This window comes from Accipiter gentilis, chromosome 17, assembly GCF_929443795.1.
Source record: "Accipiter gentilis chromosome 17, bAccGen1.1, whole genome shotgun sequence".
In the NCBI taxonomy this organism is placed as follows: Eukaryota; Metazoa; Chordata; class Aves; order Accipitriformes; family Accipitridae; genus Astur; species Astur gentilis.
In genome coordinates, this window is record NC_064896.1 from 4,383,062 (window position 1) to 4,402,441 (window position 19,380).

Below are 19,380 nucleotides of genomic sequence, written 5' to 3' on the forward strand. Positions count from 1 at the left end.
TGAGACCTAACGTGATCGTGCTATGCGTGACCCACACAACCCCCCCCATATCCCCCCCTGCCTTGACCCCTCCAGCACCCAGGGATGGTGCTGGCATCCCAGCAGCAGCATCCAGCATCCGTCCCTGGACCATCTGCGGAGCTGGAATTCCTAGCAGTGTAGGGTGCTGGTGGCATCCCTGTGCCCAGGAGTTGGGACAGGGTGTCCCCAAACCTCCCCCTTGACCTGCAGTTGCTCTTGGTGCGGGGGCAGCCCCGGCAGCGGGTGCCTTTCGGAAACACCCCCAGCCCTTCCCGGCCCTTTTGTGCTTTGCTCGAGTTGGGTTTTCCTGGAAGGGCTTGAGAGCTTAAAATAAATTGAGGTGTCAATAAGAAATGGCTTTGTGTCCGGCCCCAGCGGGGAAAGCAGGGGCTTGCTGAGGTGCACCGAGTGCGTTGGGTCTCTGCAGTGGCATATAGGGATAGGGATGCTCCAGGGAGAGGCCTTTGCCCATGTCCCCTGGGCTCTTGGGGCACCTGTGGTGGCAGGGACAGGGCCACCCCAGCCCCTGGGCTCCCCTGGGTGACACTGAGCTGGACTTTGTCCCTAGGAAGGTGCCTGGCGCAGGCCACGTCCCCGCAGGCGGTCTCAAAGCACCTGAAAGCTCCTGGGCATGAGGCCCATTTTATGGATAGGGAAACTGAGGCACGGCAGGAGCAAGGACATGAAAAGAGTCCGTCTGGGCTGACCCAGACCCACGCCACCCCCCCAGGCTGTATTTTGCAGGGGTGAGCCCCTGTGCCCGTTTGCACCCATGGGCACACAGGGCTGTATCTCCCGCAGGCACAGCCCTCCACAGCTGAACGCCGCTTTCCCCCACCCCATCCCCATGGGACAGGCACCTGGAGGGTGCTGCTCCAGCCACACCTGCAATGAGTTTCCAGGTCTCAGCACTGGGGAAGGGGCTGAGCGCAGGGCAGCGTTGGCCACAGCTGCTGGCATTTGAAGGTGATGGACTGTGGATGTACCAGGCAGCTCGGCTTCCCAGGGTGTCACCCTGCCCAGGACTTTGGGTTGGGTGGGGAGGTCTCTAGCACCCCAAGAAAGAGGAAAACCCTCTTTGCCAGACCACCAGCGGGAGGAGGAAGATGCAGGGTAGGCCAATGCTTTGGGAGGTGAGGTGCAGCTGTGGGAGGAGAGGCTCTGCCTCCTCTCCTCAACGTCCTGCCATGGCTCCCCCCAAGCCAGTTCCCCCAAAGCAATTTTCTCTCCCACTGCCTGGGTTTGCTGTCAGGGGAGAGCAAGGCTTGAACTGAACCGGGGTGGGGGGATTTAGGGGGTGAGGGAAGGCTTGTGAGCCTTGGGCTGCTGGAGTCTGCTGCCTCGGAGGAATATTTCTTTCAGCTATTGATTTCCCTTTATCAGAGAGCAGGAATATGTATGGGGCTGAAATCCTGATCAATCCCCGCTCTGCAGCCGATCGATCAGCTGTTGCCCAAGGGTTTTTATCAAAGGGAGCTAGGGATGTGAAGAGGAGCTGCCAAATTTGGGCATGACCCATTGCTTCAGGCCAGGACTGTCTCTACCCGCCTTTACCCCCTCCTGTCTTATCCAAAAGGCTCCACGGGGGAACCTGGCACCGGGCAGCATCCCGGCAGGTCACCCCACACGTGCGCTCCTCGTCCTTCCCTCCTCCAGGGCCGATGCCCTGGGTAGCCCAATTTCTGATGGCAGCAGGATAGCCACGCTCCATCCCCACCGTGGGGACCCCAGAGCCCTAAAGCCAGAGGTGTGGGGCACCCACCATCACCCCAGAGCTGGAAAGCAGCCCCAGGGAGCATTTTTGGGGTGTTGGGAAGGAGGTGCCTGGTTAAGGACATCCTTGGGAGCACACCTGTGTCTCTGGTAGGTTGATGCACACCCAGCGCTGTGTCCCCAGTGCTGGGAGGTACTGGAGCATCCCTCAATCCCGGCTGGGCTCGTTAGAGGCTCGGGGCGAGCAGGGGGTGCGGGGGGCCGGCGAGGGGGAGGAGTGGCACCGTGGCCTCTGTTATTGATTGCTTCGTAGCCAAAGGTCAGCAGCGAGCATGCAAGGATGGGGAGGAGGGAGGCGGGAGGCTCTGGGATGCGAGGGGCTCACTGCTGGCACTGGGGCTGTGCCATGGGGGGGGCAAGTGCCAGCCTTGGGAAGCGTGGGACACCAAGCTGGCATGGAAAGCGTAGGTTCCCATTGCATAGGCACCCACTGGGCACAGATCCCCCTCGTGCCTCAGTTTCTCCACCGGCAGATCGGGTGGTGAGGTTGCGTGGTAGTTGGCGGCACCCTGGGCTGTGCAGGTGGGGAAAGAAGCGCTGGGGGCTGCAGGGAAGGGTCTGTGCCCACGGGAGGGAGGTGGAGGTGGGCTCAGCGGGGGTTGGAGGAGGTTTGTGCACATCTGTGTGCAGCCAGGAGGGTTGTGCCTGTGGGACGGGCAGGGAGAGGGCTCAGTTTTCCCTGGCAGGAGCTCAGAGGCTGCTTTTGAGCTGGTCTGTGCCTTCCCGATGGGTAGGTGGTGATGGTGACTGTGCTGGGAGGTGGTGCTGGAGCCACAGCCGGGACAACACCATTCCCAGGGCCCTTCAGCTCCTCGGGACCAGCCCCTGATGGGGGTTTGCAGCACCATCAGGACACCAGTCCCTGTATCTGCCAAAGCTGTGACCCCATGCGCCTGGGCTTTGCACATCCCCCGGGCCTCATCCTGCTGGGCTCAGGACCTGGCCGGAGCCAACAGCCCCCAGGCAGCACCGTGCTGCCTGCACAGGGGTCCACAGTGCCGGACCATGGGCAGCACCGCCGGCGCTGGGCTCTGGCAGAGCACTGCCTGCCCTCGCCTCGGCCGTGCCGCGAGGGGGAAGATTTACAGGCTGTCAGAGCCAGGGCCAGAGGTCAGCAGGGGTCAGAAAGTCCATTTCGGAGAGGTCACTGTCCACTTCTTTCAATCTAATGAAGCCATTATTTGTGAAAGCGGCCGCTTTGCCGGCTATTCCCTTGAAGCCAAGCAGGGCACAGCAACTGGCTCTGAAAGAACAGGAAGGAGTCCCCTTCCCTTTCGCATTTGCCATTCAACAGGCCCCAAAAACAAATACACCACACACAGAAATATGACGCGGGGCCATCGCTGCTGCGGGGCTGTGTCACCGGAGCTGGGGGAGATGAGGTTGGGACATAAAGGGGCGCTGCCTGGAAGTGCCGTGCTCAGGGATGTGGCTGCGTCACTTGGTTGGAAAGTCACCAAGGATGGGCAGAAATTGGGGGATGCTGAGAAACTTGCTGCTGAGTTTAAATAGAGTTACAGAAGAGCCTCTTTGGAGGCTGCCGGTGCCTCCCGTCCATCAGGAAGGGGCTGGGGAGAGGAAGCTGGTGCACAGTGGTGGATTATTTTTTGAAGGATCGATTTGGAGAAAGCAAGGGCTCATTTGTCATATCCTACCCCCGTACCCCCACGCCTCTGCCCACCTCCCACTCCACTGCAGGGTGTCCTGTCTGCGCCCGGACACTGTCCCCAGGCCATGTGGCTGCTGGCACTGGGGTGTCCCCTCCAGGGACAGAAGGGACAGAGCCATTTCTCAGGGCTGCTCTGCAAACCTTGGCCCCGGCCCTGCCCAGCACCGGCAGCTTGTTCAGGTGCCCCTTATCCCCCACGAGTGGGCTGGGGTCACTCATGGGCTTTTTTTGCAGAAGCACGGGAGTGAAATATGCAGGCAGCCAGCTGTGCCCTCCCCAAATCCTGGGCGAAAGGAAGGAAATGGGGAAAGAGATGGGCTGGAAGGAGGGATGAGCCAAGAGGAACAGAGCCACACGAAGGGGTGTCCCACAAGTCTTGGGTTGTTGTGGGGGTTTTTTTTCTCCTCCTTTTCTTTCCTCTCTCCTCAATTATCCCGCAAACAAGGGGAGAAGGAGAATAAACGGAACTCGGGGACCTGGCCCTCGCTGACCAGGAGAGGGTGCCAGATGCAGCCCGGCTCCCGCAGCCACCGGGACGGTCCCGCAGCGGATCCTCACCCGGGACCGCCGTGGGTGCCAGCAGGGAGAGCGTGAACGTGAGCAAGTGTGAACACGCAGCGTGGTTTCCCTCTTGCCAAGACTGTCGCCAGCCCGGCGTCCCCTTCGCCGGGCAGGGAGCTCTGCGGGCTGCCGGAGCCTGGTCGCGGGTGGGAGCGGGGGTCCCGGTCTGTGCCCGGGAAGCAGCCGGCCGGACTCTGCTCTCCTGCCGTCGCAGACGAGGGGCTGCTCGTTGACTGTGGGGGCTTGACTGAAGGCTGATGTTAAGAATAAGAGACCAGTGGGGTTTCCTCCCCGTCCCCGCCCTGTCTATCCCCGTTAAAACGGGTGTAAAGATGTGATGACACCCTATGAGCGTCATGGAATTATTAACGCTGTTGTGGGCGGGTCACGGGCACCTCCTGCTCCACCCGCGCCCCGTGGGACCCTGGTTGACCTGAATTGCGGGGGCTGGCAGAGCCCTGACGGGGCGTTAGGGGCAGGGTCGGGGGGCAGCTCTGCCCCGGCCGCCACCTCCCGAAGGCTCACCCGCCTCCTGCCCTCGGGCTGCCCACGCAGAGAAAAACCATCCTTCTCCTCTTCCTCCTCTGCCCTCACCCCACACCCGCGGGTGAAAGTCCACCGGGGCTGCTCGGCTCTGCGGGGAAGGGGCAACGCGGAGCTCCCGGGTGCGGGTAGCCTCCGGGGGGGTGGGGGGGTGGTGCGGGGCAGGAGGAAGAGGAGGAGGAGGAAGGGCAGGAGGAGGAAGAGGAGGAAGGCAGCCGCTCAGGACCCTGGACAGGGGCAGCGCCGTTCAGCACCATGGCCAGCGCCGGCGGCCCCGGGGGCGGCGAAGCTTCCCCACGCGGGATTTTGCCGGCAGCACCGGGCCGACCGTGGAGGGGGGTGTTCGTCCCATCCCCGTTCCCCCCCCCGGTTAACACCGCGATCCCCGCCGCGCCCAGCCACCGTATAGTGCCCTCCCCGCTCCGTGCAACGCTCCCACGCGGGACGAGTTCCGCGTGGGGCGGCCGCGCTCAGTGTAAACGACACCCCTTCCCCCCCCCCCCCACTTCCCAGCTCTCCCTTGCGACGAGGGATGAGGGTCAGCGCCAGCTCACCCCAATTTACGGGCGGGGGGACCCCCACCCACGCATTACCCACACCACCCGGGAGGGGCGGCGGGCGGCGCTGTGCCCCCACGGCCGGGGCGGCGGCGGGGCATTGTCCGCCCGCCGGAAATGGAGCCGCTGGTCACTCGCCCTTTGTCCCCGCCCGGTCCCCGGGGGGGGGGGAACGGGGGTGGGGGGGGGGGACACGGGGGGACCGATCCCCGGCACCGCCTCGGCACCGCTCCCCCGCCGGCGGGACGTGGGGTGGGGGGAAGCGTTGCGCGTCCCCGGAGGTTGCAGGGCACCCGGGGATTGCGGGGACCCCCCCTCGGGTGGTGGTGGTGGGGGGTGTCAGGTTCCACTCGCGGGATACGGGATGGGGGTGTAGGAAGAGCCCGGTGTCCCGGGAAACCGACCCTCCCCAGCCCGCGGGGCTTCAACCCGGTCCCGGTTCTCCCCCCCCCCCGCCCCATCGTGTACACGGCTCGCAGGTGGTTCCGTTCGTGGGGGCGGCCGCGGGGGGGGGGGAGGCGCGGAGAAACGACGTGGAAACTCCCCCCCAGTCCTCGGGGTCCCCCCCCAGGGGTCACGTCTTCCCCTGACAGGTGGCCTCGCCCCTAAGTGTGTGTGGGGGTGTCAAAACACACACACACACACACACACACCCCATTCCCAAATCCCTCCCGGAATGTGTCGCTGTTATCGGAGGGGGGGGGGATAATTAGGATCACGTGGGGGCGGGATGGCGGAGCGGGGCCCGGCGCCCCCCGACCCCGCGGGTGGGTCCTGGGTGGGGGGGTAGGGGTGGAGGGGGGGGGGGGGCGGGGGCGGCGGGGGCTGCTATTGTCTGCGAGAATTTGGGAGCCTTTGAAAAAACCCTCCCGCTCCCTCCCACCCCTATTGTTGGAGTGAAGATGGAGTCAAACCTCTCCCGGCTCCCTCCCGGCGGGGTCTAAGCTGGGGGTTTTTTTTGTTGGTGTTTTTTTTTTTTTTTCCTTTTTTTTTTTTTTTTTTTTTTTTTGGCTGAGCTGATACCCTCAAAGCTGGCCGAGGAGGAGGAGGAGGGAGGAGGCGGTAACAGCCACAACTCGGAATTTGCAAGCGAGTGTCGGGATGGGGTCTGTTTCCAACCAGCAGTTTGCAGGTTAAGTTATATTATTGTCGCAGCCCGCCTCGGCTCCGCGATTATTAATAACGACGGCAGAGCCCGGCCGGGGGGCACAGGGACACCCCCCCATCTCCACCCCCCCCCCCCACCACCACCCCCCTCCCCGACCCCGGCCCACCCAGCCCCGCCGCACCCCAGCAGCGAGGTCGGGCCCGGCGTGGGCTTGCAGCTCTGGGGGGCTTCGGGGGGGCGGGGGGGGGGGGGAATTTATTCCCCTCACATCCCCCCCCAGCCTTAGGATGAGCCCAGAATTTTGGGGTCGGTGGTGGCTGCTTGGGGTTGTTTGGGACCGGGGAGGGGGGGAATCCCCCCGTGCAGACTTTCTGCAGCGTGGCTTGCTCGGGGCAGGGGGATTTCGGGTTGGTATTTTGGGGGAGTTTTTTCCTTTTTTGTGTTTTTTACGTTTGGGTTGGGTTTTTTTTATTATTTTTAATTCTTGGCTTTTTAGTTCGTTTTCTTGCATTTGGGATTTGGGGGCTTTTTTTTTTTTTTTTTTTTTTTCGTTTTTAGCGTTTTTGAGGGGAGAACGGATTTAGGGCCCCCACCCCACGCATCGCCCGGGTCGTGCCGGCAGGAGCTGCCTTCATTTCCCTCCACCCCCCCCGCTCCTGGGGTGATCCCCACGCACACGTGGAGGCAGAGCTAACCGCTCTGTTTGGGTTTTAGAGAAGTTTTTTGGGGGTTGGGGTGTTTTGGGTTTTTTTTTTGCTTTTTTCCAGCCTGGGGAACGCGAGCAGAATTTGGGGCTCCTGCTACGGGCTGTCCAGCTAGGTGCGGGGCGGCTGGGCCGGGGGGGTTGGGGGGGGGACACCCTCGGTTCCCCCAGCCCCTCGGCTCAGCGGCTCGGTGGGTTTCTTCCCCAGGTGCAAAGCCGGGCGAGGAACCGGCCGGAGACTCTCCCAAGGCGGAGAACGAGCCGTTGCACGGCTCCGGCATCTGTAAGTGGTTCAATGTCCGCATGGGCTTCGGCTTCCTCTCCATGACCGCCAAGGGCGGCGCGACCCTCGACTCGCCCGTCGATGTCTTCGTACACCAGGTATGGGGCCGGATCCTGCGTTGGGTCCTGGGGAGGGAAGGGGGTGCAGCCCCTGACACCCTTCCACCTCCCCCCGGGAGGATGAGAGGCGGGAGGGGGACTTCCACGCCGCTTCCACGCGAGGTTATGGCTTCCCCCCATCCCATCCCACGCGAGGTTATGGCTTCCCCCATCCCAGCCCGGTATCCCGGGAAAACCGAGGGGTCCCCCCCCCCCCCCCCACCCCCCGGGCTCGTTTCCCCCGAGCGAGGCGGGTGGCGAAGGGCAGGCACAGCCGCAGCCCGGGGCTCCTCTCCGGGGACCGACCCTGTAAGCTGATCCCCGAGCGATTTTATTTTCCCATCATGGTTCCCTGGGGAGCCCCTCGGGGCCGGATTCAGGGGAGCAGGTGCCCTCGGGGCTGAGCAGGACGTACCGGAGCGGGGATGCTGCTCACCCCGTGGAGGGACCCGGGGAAGAGCTGGTTTTCCCCCGGGGACAGTGGTCCTGGGAGCCCTGAACCAGGCAGGGATGCAGGATTGGGCTTTCCCCAGCTGTGGCTCATCCCTGGGGCTGGGGAGGGGGGGGAATCTCTTCCCCGGGCTCCTTGTTTCGGCTGCAGCTGGCACAAAGGCGTGCGGGGTCTCGTACGTGCCCCTATGGATTCTGTAGGATAGTGACAGTCTCGTGTCCGGATTTGACCCGCACTCACCTCGCTGAGTGGGGAAGCCTCACGCGTGTCGGTGATCCTGCACCAAGGGAAGTCGTGGATTCGAGGTTGCGGCTGCTTGAATCCCCCCCAGTCGGTGGGGGAGGATCTGCCAGAGGACCCCATTTAGAGGCTGGGGGAATGGGTTTGGAGATGATGCTCAAATTGGGGCCAGCACTGGGAGGGAGATGTGGGGCTCAGCGCCGGCTTGTGTGGAAAGGGGTCTGTGTGATGAGCATGGCCCGTGCTCCCTCGCCCCAGGAAAGCAGCTGCCGTTGGGGCTGGGGAGCAGAGTGAGCACGAGTGAAGGGGGGACGGGCGTCTCTGAAGCAAACACGAGTGGTTTTGTGGATACGGTTGGGAGCAGCCACACAGGATTTAGCCCAAGGCAGCATGATGGTGCTGGCTCCGGGGAGCCCCTGGACCAGGCGGCTTCAGTGACTGCTGCTCTCCATGGGCCCAAATCCCCCCAAATTGGGGTCCTTCCCGCCATCTGCTGACAGGCTGGGGGTGCAGGACTGAGCCCCTGGGCTGTGCAGGGCTCCTGGGACCGGAGGATCCCGGGGGACTCTCACCCCCTGCCCACGAGGCAGCGGCTGCTCTGGGCTGGGCTGCAGCGATTTGGCAAGTGAATGATGACCAGGGGAGAAGCAAATCCCTTCTTCGGCTGTGGCGTGGTGAAAGCGCCTTGGTAGAAGCTACTGTCCCAGGCCAGACACACGGCTGGGTTTGGAGACAAGGGCTCCAAATCAGCAAGGGAAAAACCGAGATCCTGGTGTTCCCAAGAGACCAAACGGGTCTTTGCATCTCAATGTAGCACAGCGGGACCCAGGGCCCGTGGGGGGAAGCCTCCGGCCCTCCCTCCCTTCTCCTGGGTAGGTTTATTGCCCCCAGACAGTCTGGTTTCGTGATTGCTCTTGCTCACATTCCTGCAGGAGAAGAGAATTAGCCGGGGTGTCTCTGCCGGGAGCATCCCACAGCCCAGGGAAAGGTGCAGCCTCCTGGTGTCCTCTGTTTTCTGGGGCCGGGGAAGCCATGGGGTCCCATGTGCAGTGTTCGCTGCGTTCGGGAAATACGGTGAATGCTGGGTAAAAGCGGGTTATTTTGGGTAGCAGAGGGGCAGCGTGTGTGTGTGTGTGTGTCATTCTCCTGCCGCAGAGAACAGCAGGGTGCTCCCAGCATGGGGCTTTGTACCACCAGAAGCCGGGCGGCTTTGGGCTGATGTTGAGTCTTTCTCCTCCAGGTCAGGCTTCATCTCCTGCCCTGCTCGCTGGTGGCACAAAGTCGCTGCTCGCCTGCAGCGGAACAGCCGGGGCTGATGCCGGTAGCTTTCCCACTCTGGAGAATCCCAGCCCCAGCTCCTCCTCGGAGAGGGACCTACTCATGCTCCCACCCTGGCCTTGCTGCTTTTGGGTGGCTCATGGGGAAACAGGCCCTTCTACTGATGCTCTCCCCATCCCAGCATCCAGGCACTTCCATAGAGCTGGTGCCAAGCTCCGCTCCCTGGGGATGGAGTCAGGCCTGGGAGGGCAAAAGCCAGCACCGGCTCAGGGAGGTGGGGGACAAGACAGAGGGCTCAGGGTGCCGGACTCAGGGTGCCGTGCCCAGCACCCACTGCCCGTGCCACACACAGTGCCCCAAACCAGCCATTGGGGTTTAACACCCCAGAGCCCCCCATAACCTGCTCCTTCCCCTCTTCATTTACATACGTGAATGATGACCCACAGGAAGTAATTGTGGGAGAAAGAAGGGAATTGGCCTCTTTAGATCTATTAAATCACTTTATTACAGGAACCAGGTCTGAATGGCCCTTCTCTGCAGGGAGCGCGTCTCCATCTCCCTCTCCCTTTATCTGATCACAAAGAGATTAAAATCTCGGCAGGACAGGAGACTAACAGGGCTCCTCGGGGCTGCCTTTCCCTCGCATTGTGAGCTAAAAATGAGGCATTTGGGTTCAAATGCCTCCCCTGGACACTGGAGATGGATTCATTTGGGGGCTGTGAGGAGACAGGGGGATGAAGCAGGGAGGAGCGGAGCAGGTCATCCCCGGGGAGGCGAAGGGCTGAGCAGCACCCGGGAAGGGGTGGGGGGGGTTTTGAGGTGGCAGAAATCAGGCTGGTGCTGGTGAAGACCCCAAAACTGCGGTTGGTCTCCTGGGGATGTGGCTCCCGGGCTCGCACCGTGGCTCTGGGCATCGCTTACAGGAGCGTGGGGCTGCTGTGGAAGGCAACCTGGGAAAGGGAGAGGATAAAATCTGGGCACCCCGTGTTCCCAAGGCTCAGTGCTGTTGGCCGGAGCAGGAAGAATAAGCACAGCCCAACAAATAAAATTGGGGTTTGCAGCCCATCCCCAAACCTGGCCCCGCTAGCTCCGGCTGAGAGCGGAGGGGAACGGGCTGCCCAGACCCTGGGAACCGCTGCTCCGTACAGCTCAGCTCTGTGACTCCAAGTGTTTCTCCAAGCCATCAGGTCTAAATCCTTGATAAAAGGCAATGTTAGTTGCGAGGTTGGTATTGGTTTCTTTTTTGGTTCCTTCTCGTGATTTTGCCAAGGAGAGCTGCTGGGCACCGCTGGGACTCTGCGGCTGCTGTGGCTGTAGGGTTTGGTGGCATCTCGATGAGATGGTCCCACGTGTCCTTGCAGGGACATAAGGCTGTGCCCGTGGTCAGACCCGTGGGGGCTGGGATGTGGCACCCCTGCCCTGCCCCAATGCCCAGGGCAGCGTGGGGCCAGCCGGGCACATGCCAACATGGGGGAGGCTTCGGTCCCCCCACGGTCCCCCGGGTGCTGCCGTCCCTGGGAGCCTCATGGGGGTCGGGGTTGGTGGAGGGGGATGATGGCTGCCGTTCGGCTGTGAGTTTCGGCTGAGCTGACCTGGGCTGTCGCCCACCTGCGCTCATGCCGTCCTCCTGCATGGAGCCAGGGATGGAGGCAGCCAAGACGCGAGCGTGACGTGAGGTCCTAAAAAAAAAAAAAAAAAAAGAAAAAAAAAAAAAAAAAGGCCCATGTTTGGAGGCAGCTCCATCCCTCACCGTGCAGGAGAGCAAAGGCACAAGGGAGGAATTCTCCATCGAGGAGCAGGGTCCAGCCTTCCCGCAGGATCCCCCTGCTGCCTTTCCTCTAGGCTGGGGTGCAGGGCTGGATCCAGCCGGGGGAATTTGGTTTGTGCAGAGCTGGGGTGGCAGCGAGGGGAAGGGGGAACCCCCAGTCAGAGCAGCGGTTTGATTTAGTCAGTGTGTTGGACCTGTGATGCTCATAGAGGCGTGGGACACGTTTAATATCTTGCTTTTTCTGCTTTCTCTGAGCGTTGCTCCTGCGTTTGCTCTCTGGGACCAGGGTCACCCGGCAGCGCTGGGTGGGCACCCCGGGGTGCCAGCGTGGGTGGCTGCAGGACCCGGGAGCACCAGGGTTACGCGTGTCCCTGGGGAAGGGAACCCTTGGGGTAGAAATGCAGGTCGGTGTCCCTGCTTTTGGGGGGAGAGGGATAGGAGCAATTTCTCTGTTGTTTTTTTTTTTTAAATAACTGCTAGAATAAAATTGTCTTGCATCGCTTGTGCGCCACGTCCTGATGGCAAATAGTGAAAGAGAGCGGCTTTATTCCACCCCTGAAACTCCCTCAAGACAAAAAAAAGACACAAAAAAAGCCTCCTGTCTGTCTAAAGATTAACTGATGGCTGCAGGCACATCCCTTCCCCCAGCTCCCTCTCTCAGCCCCAGGGTGAGGGGCAGGGAGAGAAAACACCCTTAAATGGTCTCCCAGATAAAATGGCCCAAATGAATGGGATTGCTCCTGTTAAAGCTGGGGAGGGCTGGGATGGAGCTGGGGAGGGCTGGGATGGAGCCGCTGGCTTGGCGAGTCCCTGTCCCTGCCACCCCCAGCTCCTGCATTTCTTTTTCCCTATTTACTTGCTCCTAAGAAGAAGTGGGATGAAGCTGAAATCACCGACGGAAGGTGCACAGCCGCTGCCGGCCAAGCCCCTGCTTTAATATGGGAGTATGAAATTAATATGCAGCCACTGATCCCAATTAGCTGCCCCCCCCCGGGAAGCACAGGAGGGTTTGGCACACTCAGGGTGTGGGGAAAATACAAGGAACCGAAAGTGTGGATTTAGGGCAGGTAGCTGATGGATTAAGCTCTGTGGTGGATTCTTTTTTTTTTTTTTTTCCCCAGAATTAGTATCTAGTGTTTAATTTTGCTGGCTTATGGTGGAAAATTAAGAGCAAGTGTAGTTACTTTGGCAGGAAAGTGGCTTTATTTTGGTTTTACTCGAATTGGGAAAACATCCTTGGGGACATTGCTCCAGATGACAGTAGGGAGACACTGGAAAGCCCTGGAAATGTTTTGTTAAACCCCCTGTGCTCTCCCCGATGGGCTCCCGCAGGCATCACTCTCTTTATTCTGCACCAAGCCCCCAGAGCTGAGGCAGGACCCTCTTTCCTGAGCAGCATCGGCCGGCCGCTTCCACGGAGGTTGAGCCGCAGGAAGGGACCACGGAGCGATTTCTGCTCTGAGCCGTACGCGCACGAGCCCGAAAATAGCAGCAGCGCAGTCCCCAGCGCTTGAACTGCCGGCATCAGGAAAAGATTTGCTGTGTCATTTGGGGAGAGGGAAGGGTTTTGCTCAGGGCTGGATCCAGGCACGGGCTGTGAAGGCAAAGGGACGTTTTCCTCCCGGCCTCGTGGCCGGCGGTGGGAAGCTGAGCCGCTTCTGCTGCGGTGCAGGAGCTTGGGTTACTGCTCCGTGTTGGCAGAGCCCGATCCTGCCAAAATCTGCTTTGGGGGCTGTTTGCTGTTGGGCAGCACCTGGCCAAGGGGAGACCTGCTCTGCCAGAACTGGGCTCGGAGCTGGGCTGAGGCTGCCGCATCCCAACGGGATCGCGATGGCATCGCCCAGTGGCAATCGGAGCCGTGCCCCAAAAAAACTGGGCGAGCGTCAGCCCCTGCACAGTGGCTTAGTCCTGGCGCAGGACCCAAGGAAGGGGCTGCTCCGCACTGGCTGTGCCAAGCCTGAGCTCCCCCCTGGGGGCCGGGGGTCGCTGAGGGCTGTGGTTGCTCCCCCAGGGATGTGTTTCTCCCCTGGGATGGGTCCTCGGTGGTCGTGGCGGGGCGAAGGTGGCCGGGATGCCCTGGGCGCAGCTGTGGGTGCTGGCTGAGCAGAGGGCACTGCGGACGGGGTACCCCCAGCCTGCTGGTGAAAGTGGGGTGCAGTGATGGGGGCACAGACCCCCCGGGGGCTCAGCAATCCCTGTGCCCACCAACGGGACCTGCTGGGGTGGGGGTGTCCATCTTTCCTGGCTCCTGTGGACCACTTCCCCTCCGCAGAGTTGGGGAAACTGAGGCACGGGCACTGGCTGCAGTGGGGTCGGGCTGCCCGAAATACTCTGGGCACGGTCCGGCCGTACCCCTGGCACAGCTCAGCATCACCACTCGTGTTTCCACAGCCGGTTGCGACCCAGCGTCCCAACCCGGCTTGTTTTCCAAGGGATTTGAGTTTAAACGGCTGCAGCGCTCCCGCGCTCGTAAGAGGCGAGGTGCAGCGGCCGCTCCGCCCCAGGCCCCTCTGGACACAAAGATGGTTTGATTGAGTGGCCGGGGCTGGCTGGGAATAAACGTCCCCTTGTGTCACGCTGGGGAGGCCGCGGGGACAATGGTGACCCCGGGGCTGGCCGAGCCCCTCCAGAGCTTGGCGGGGTGGGGGTGAACCGGAGCCTGGCAGTTTGGGGAGCAGTGGCTGGATTTGGGGTGCTCCACGGTGTCACCCCTCTGGGAGGGGAAGCAGGTCTAGCTGGGATCCATGATGAGGGATTTGCTGGGTGGGAGGAAGAGGAGGGATGAAGGCACCCATGTGTAGGTGGGGAAGGGGTGAGGGTGGGGGATACCCAGCGCCGTGGGGGTGGTGGGCAGCACTCACTGCTGGGTCTTTGTCTGCCGTAAATAATTGCGGAGCTGCCGTAAATAATTGCAGAGCTGCCGGCGTGTGGGATGGGTGGAAAAGCGGAGAGGTTCCTGCTGTGATGCCTGGTGAGGGGGTGCCTGGGGGGGCTGCAGATAGCTGGGTGAAGCTGCACCAGCTCGGCTTCTGTTACTTGTCCCACTGGTTAACTCTGGACCCTAATGATGACAAGTGAAATCCTTGCGCTAGGATATGCTTTAAAACACTTTTATTATGAGGATGGCGATGCTTTGTGACCCCAAGCCCAGACAGAGCCCAGATTCACCATACACTCCCCTGTACCAAAACCATCCCCCCAAGACTAACCCCTCAGCTCCGCCAGGGGACCCAGACCCCAAATCCCGGCACCCACCAGGCGCGACCCGGTTCTCCCACGGCAAGCGAGCTGGGCACAGGGCTGATGTGCAGAGGGGCTGCAGGGGGTCAGAGGGGCCTCGGCCATGCTGGCCACCCTTCCTCCCCCCGCCGTGGCCTGGAACTCCTGGAATTTGGGCAGCGGGAGCGCGGCCGCCGGCCCTTTGTTCTCACTGGCCGGTGGCTCCCGGCCCTGGCCCTCCCCTGCGCTCCCCCTCATCCCCAGCATCCCCGGCTTGCTCCAATCCCCCCCTTTCCTCTCTTTATTTTTTGGGGGTTGGGGGGGGGTGGGGTGGAGGCCTGGGAAGGCTCCGGCTTTGTGTGTGGTGTGGGACAGGGGCTCTGGGCCCCTTCCTTTCAGATGCAGGAGGTATGCAGCTAATTCAATGGGCTGCAGTTTGATTACCTATCTGATAACAGAGGAATGCCAGCAATGTGTGTGTTTTGGGAAGGGGGCAGGGGGGATGCGCAGGGACCACCAGCCACTCTGCAGCTCACATCAAAAGGCTGCGGGGAGGGGGGGTGGGAAGAGCTGGGGTGCCCCAGCCGCTGCCCCCCCCCCCCCCCTCCTTCCCCGGGGAGAGGGCGTTTCCTTTGGCCTTTTGGTGGAGGGGGCCGAGGGGCCGGAGAGGCGGTTGTCATCCTCACCCGCTCCTGGAAAATAAATCGCTTCCCCCGTCATGTTGCAGCAGCTTCTGCCCTAGCCCTCCTCTTCCTCGAAATGGGAGTAACTGATGGCTCACGGAGTGGGGGGGAAGGAGCTGGACCCCTGGGGGTGTAGCAGTTTGGCTGCCCACGGGTGATAGTGTCCAAGGCGTGGGCCGTGCTGGGGGTGCAGGGGTCCCCCCTGCCACGGCTCGGCTTTGTCCGAGCTTGGGGGCCGAGCGCCTGGGGAGTTTTCATCTCCGCAGTGTAAACACAGCTGGGCTGGCTGGGGCTGTAAACACCCCGATAAAGATCTCTGTCCCCCAGCCTCCGGACCTGCCTCCTGTGCCATGGAGCGATGCTCGCCCCTGAAACGCCGCAGCCGCTGCTGGAGCCGGGCAAATTTGCCATCCGTGGCAGCCCTCGTCACCCAAACCGCCTCGCGTGGCGGGGCTTGAGGGGGGCCAGTGGGGTGGCACATTAGGGATGGGGCAGGGTTGGTGGCTGACCCCGAGGTGCCAAAGCTGAGCCAGGCACCTCCTGTGTTGTGCTGGTGGCTGCTTTGGACACAGAGCTCTTGCGTGGGTGATGCTCAGCATCCCGGACCCAGAGCTCCTGCTTGGCATCCTCCTGGTGATGCTCAGCTCTGTGGAAAAGCTGAGTTGGGGTTGGGGAGTTGTGTTTGTCCATTGTGCTGGGCACAACAGGGTGTTTGCCAGTGGAGGGTGGTGATGGGGCTGCCCAGCCCAGCCCCGGATGGGCAGAGGTGGCTGTGAGACCCTGTCACGGCTTTGTTGTCATTGGGGACCTTGTAGCTCGTGGTTTGGCTCTCCCTTTTGGGAGCAGGAGCAGGTCAGAGAGCAAAAGTTTCTGATGATCCCATCTGGCCCACCCTGGACCCCATCCCAGCAGGCAAGTGGACCAGGTGGATGTGGGTGACTTGGCCGGGCACATGGGCTCTGTTCCACGCAGACCTGGGCCCTGAGACACAGAAGGGGGGGAAAAGCAGCAGAAAAAGGGGCCTCAAGGGTTGTTCCTTGAGTTCTGCTGCATTCCCACTTCCCCCGTGTGCCCACGGACACATGCACGTCCTGCAAGACCCCGCTGAAAATAATTCACTCCTAAAATCCAACTCCATTTCCTCCCTCTCTGCTTTTATGTGGAGTGTTGCTTCCACGTGGGTCCTGGCAAGATTTGGGGTGGAAGAGGAGAACCAACCATGCTTGCCTGTCCCTGGACAGCACACACGCGGAGGCTCGGTGCGGGAATAATGGGCGGCCGTGGCCCACGTGACGGGAACTCGCCAGGCCATGAATGGGGGAGATGCTCCATTCATAAATGCAGGGTCCTGCTGCAGTCGTGCAGGCGTTGGCGCCAAGCCGGGAATCCCCAGCCTGCTGGAGCTGCTCCTCCCTCTGCCAGCAAATCCCCCTTAACTATTTGCTCGTGCTTGTTTGAGCTCCGCTAACAAAGTCGAGCGAAAGCCCTGCTCAAATCGCTGCCCAGGATGCAGTGGTCCTCTGGCGCAGCAGGCAGCGATGCTCGTGGCAGCGCTTGCTGGCACAGGGGGACAAGAGATGTCAGGTCCATCACCCGGCTCAGCTCCTTACGAATTTGTTCTGCTAAAATGGACAGAGCTCATGAAAGCGGAGTGGATTTTTCTGTCATCTCACAACCCCCCTTGCCAACCTGGGTCTTTCTGAACTCCCGAGTTTGATTGCACAGTGATGACCTATGTGGTGATCCTGGGAGAGATGGGAGATTCTCCCGGCAGTGATGATCTAGGGCCAAATGGCTGCTTAATTAATTACTGGAGGCAACTAAAGGGCTTGAACCGAGGTGACCTGCAGTGAGGGGGCTGGCTGGGACCCTGGGGCTGGCAGTTCCAGCTTCCAGCCTCCTGGCCTTACTGCAGGTCCTGCCACAAGCAGGGTTGCACATGCCTGTGCAAAGCCTCGAGATGCATTTGTCTTTTTATAATGACGTTTTGGATCTCCCCACCAGCATCCCCAGCCCAGTGTACCAGGAGGTGCAGGCGTAGCTCTCGCTGCCCAGTGCGCGGCTGGGTGGGAGAAGGGAGCTGTTTTGCAGCACTGAGAGCCAGCGTTTTGCAGCAAACACTGCTGAAATTTGGGTCAGAGCTGGCTCTGCCAGCCCTTGCTTGCCAAATCAGTGAACCCACGCTGCCAGGTGCCTCGGGTCACTGAAGGCTCTGCGTAATCAAATGGGGCTCCAGAGATTTTAGGGAGATGAAGGTGCCTAATCGAGCTTGGTCCCTGATGTGCGTCCTCTCACAAGGGGCAGGCGTGGGGGGGCTTTTGTGCCTCCGGAGGTGTTTGTCATGTGTCCAGCGGACACCCCGGCTTGGTGCTGACCTCTCTCCTTTCCCCATGACCCCCCCCAGAGTAAGCTCCACATGGAGGGTTTCCGCAGCCTGAAGGAGGGCGAAGCTGTCGAGTTCACCTTCAAGAAGTCATCCAAAGGTTTGGAGTCCATCCGGGTGACCGGCCCGGGAGGCGTCTTCTGCATCGGCAGTGAGAGGAGACCCAAAGGCAAGAGCCTCCAGAAACGCAGATCGAAAGGAGACCGGTAAGGGGCGGCCGGGGCCTGATCCGGGGCATGGTTTGAGCTCAGTGGGCACCATGAGCTGCCCGGCACCCTGCCCACAGCATGGGGACAGGCTCGGATCTGGCGGGGTGGGCAGCGACCCTTCCTCTGGGAAAGTGGCTTCCTTCGATGGTTAATGAGTGGCAGATGCAGCTTAGTGGGGAAAGGGCAGCAAACCAGCAGCGCGAGGGCAGAGGTCAGGGACACCCCGGGCGGCCGCTCCCCTTGTCTCAGGGAGCTGCGCTGGGCAGGGGTAATTTTCTCGAAGAGAAACCCTTCCTTGTGGGAAGGAAATGGCCGGACGTCCTGGCAGCATCTCCCATGGTGAGGCTGGGACCCCCGGGGCGAGTTTCTGGCCAGCTCTTCGTCCCCCCTCTTCTCTCCCATCCTCTCCATCTGGGCTGCCCAAGGATGCCTCGTCCCGGCTTTCCCAGTGGATGCTGTCTGCCCTACCCAGCTGTTCTCACAAGCGGGTTTTAAAATTAGTCGGAAAGGAATTGGGAAGGAAAAGGAAAGAGCAAAACGCTGTGGCCGTCCTGGACAGATGCAGGATTTAAAACGGACACGAGGCAGCTCCCTCTGCCCACGCTGCCCTGGTACAAAGGTAGCACCTGAGGGACGAGCGCTGCAAGGGTACAGCCATGAGAGAAGCCACGTTTGGGGTTGTCCCCACACCGATGGCCACAGCCCCTGCTACTATTCTTCCCAGCTGGGGTCGTCAGTCGTCCGATTGCCTGTTCCTGCTCTACCGCAGGCTTTTGGTCCATAGCATGTCACCCTGGGTGCAGGGACTGTAGACACAGAACCCAGAACCATGATGGAGCCAGAGGGGTAGAAGCCCCCGACATCCCTGATTTTTGTCCCCAATTGCTTGGTTTCGGTGTAGGGGTTTGCTGCCATCTCCTGGGTACCAGCAGCACCACTGAGCCAGGTCCAAACTGGCCGTGCTGGAGCCGGGGCTCTGCGGGGACCAAACCCAGGGCCACCATCCGCCCCCAAAGAGCTGACCCCACATCCCCGCAGCGGCCAGGCCATTTTAAGCCCAGCTCGGCCTGCGAAGCTGGACGGGTCCCAGGTCCGGTCACGGCAGCATCCCACCTCATGTTATTTCTCCTCGAATCTCTCTCCTCCCCCTCCCCCCGCCCCCCGCAGATGCTACAACTGCGGTGGGCTGGACCACCATGCCAAAGAGTGCAAGCTCCCACCGCAGCCCAAGAAATGCCACTTCTGCCAGAGCATCAGCCACATGGTCGCCAACTGCCCTGCGAAAGCACAGCAGTCCCCCAGCTCCCAGGGAAAACCTGCCTACTTCCGAGAGGAGGAGGATATGCACAGCTCGGCCCTCCTCCCCGAAACCCGGGAATGATGGCGGGTGGCGGGGAGGGGCTTCCACCGGGATGAAAAGGCTTTGGCAAGGCAACGGACAGCCGTGGGGGCTCGGAGGAGGGAGGGCAGGGTGCAGGACTGGGGAGGGAAGATGGCAATGCTAACGGTGGGGACCCGGTGTCCCTGCAGAGACCTTTTCCTCCTGTTCCCAGCTCAGGGAAAGCCCTACTTTCATCGGGATGGCTCATTCTAAAACTAGGGGAAGGCAGCACCCAACATACCTCTTCCAGCTAAAAAACCACCAAACCCAACCATATTTGATTCATCTTTATCCTTTTCCTAAATGAAGCCAGGCAGTAGTGTCTCTGGGAGGAGGAGCAGAGAAGCAACATCTCAGGGAGGAGCTCATGGCTCCTTGTTCTCCTGAGCTTCAAACAGGCTCCGGCACAGCTTGGATGAGCTGTGGGCAACCCACTCCTATGCCTGCCCCAT

At 61.3% G+C, this 19,380-nt stretch overlaps 1 protein-coding gene across 1 annotated transcript; it reads left to right on the forward strand.

Annotated features, from left to right (window-relative positions):
- The first annotated feature begins 6,225 nt into the window (after positions 1-6,225).
- Positions 6,226-18,928, forward strand: LIN28A (lin-28 homolog A). The gene is made up of 4 exons (XM_049819889.1): positions 6,226-6,256; positions 7,144-7,316; positions 17,360-17,544; positions 18,715-18,928. Exons 1-4 carry the CDS (start codon positions 6,226-6,228, stop codon positions 18,926-18,928), a joined length of 603 nt encoding a protein of 200 aa, XP_049675846.1.
- Positions 18,929-19,380: the final 452 nt, after the last annotated feature.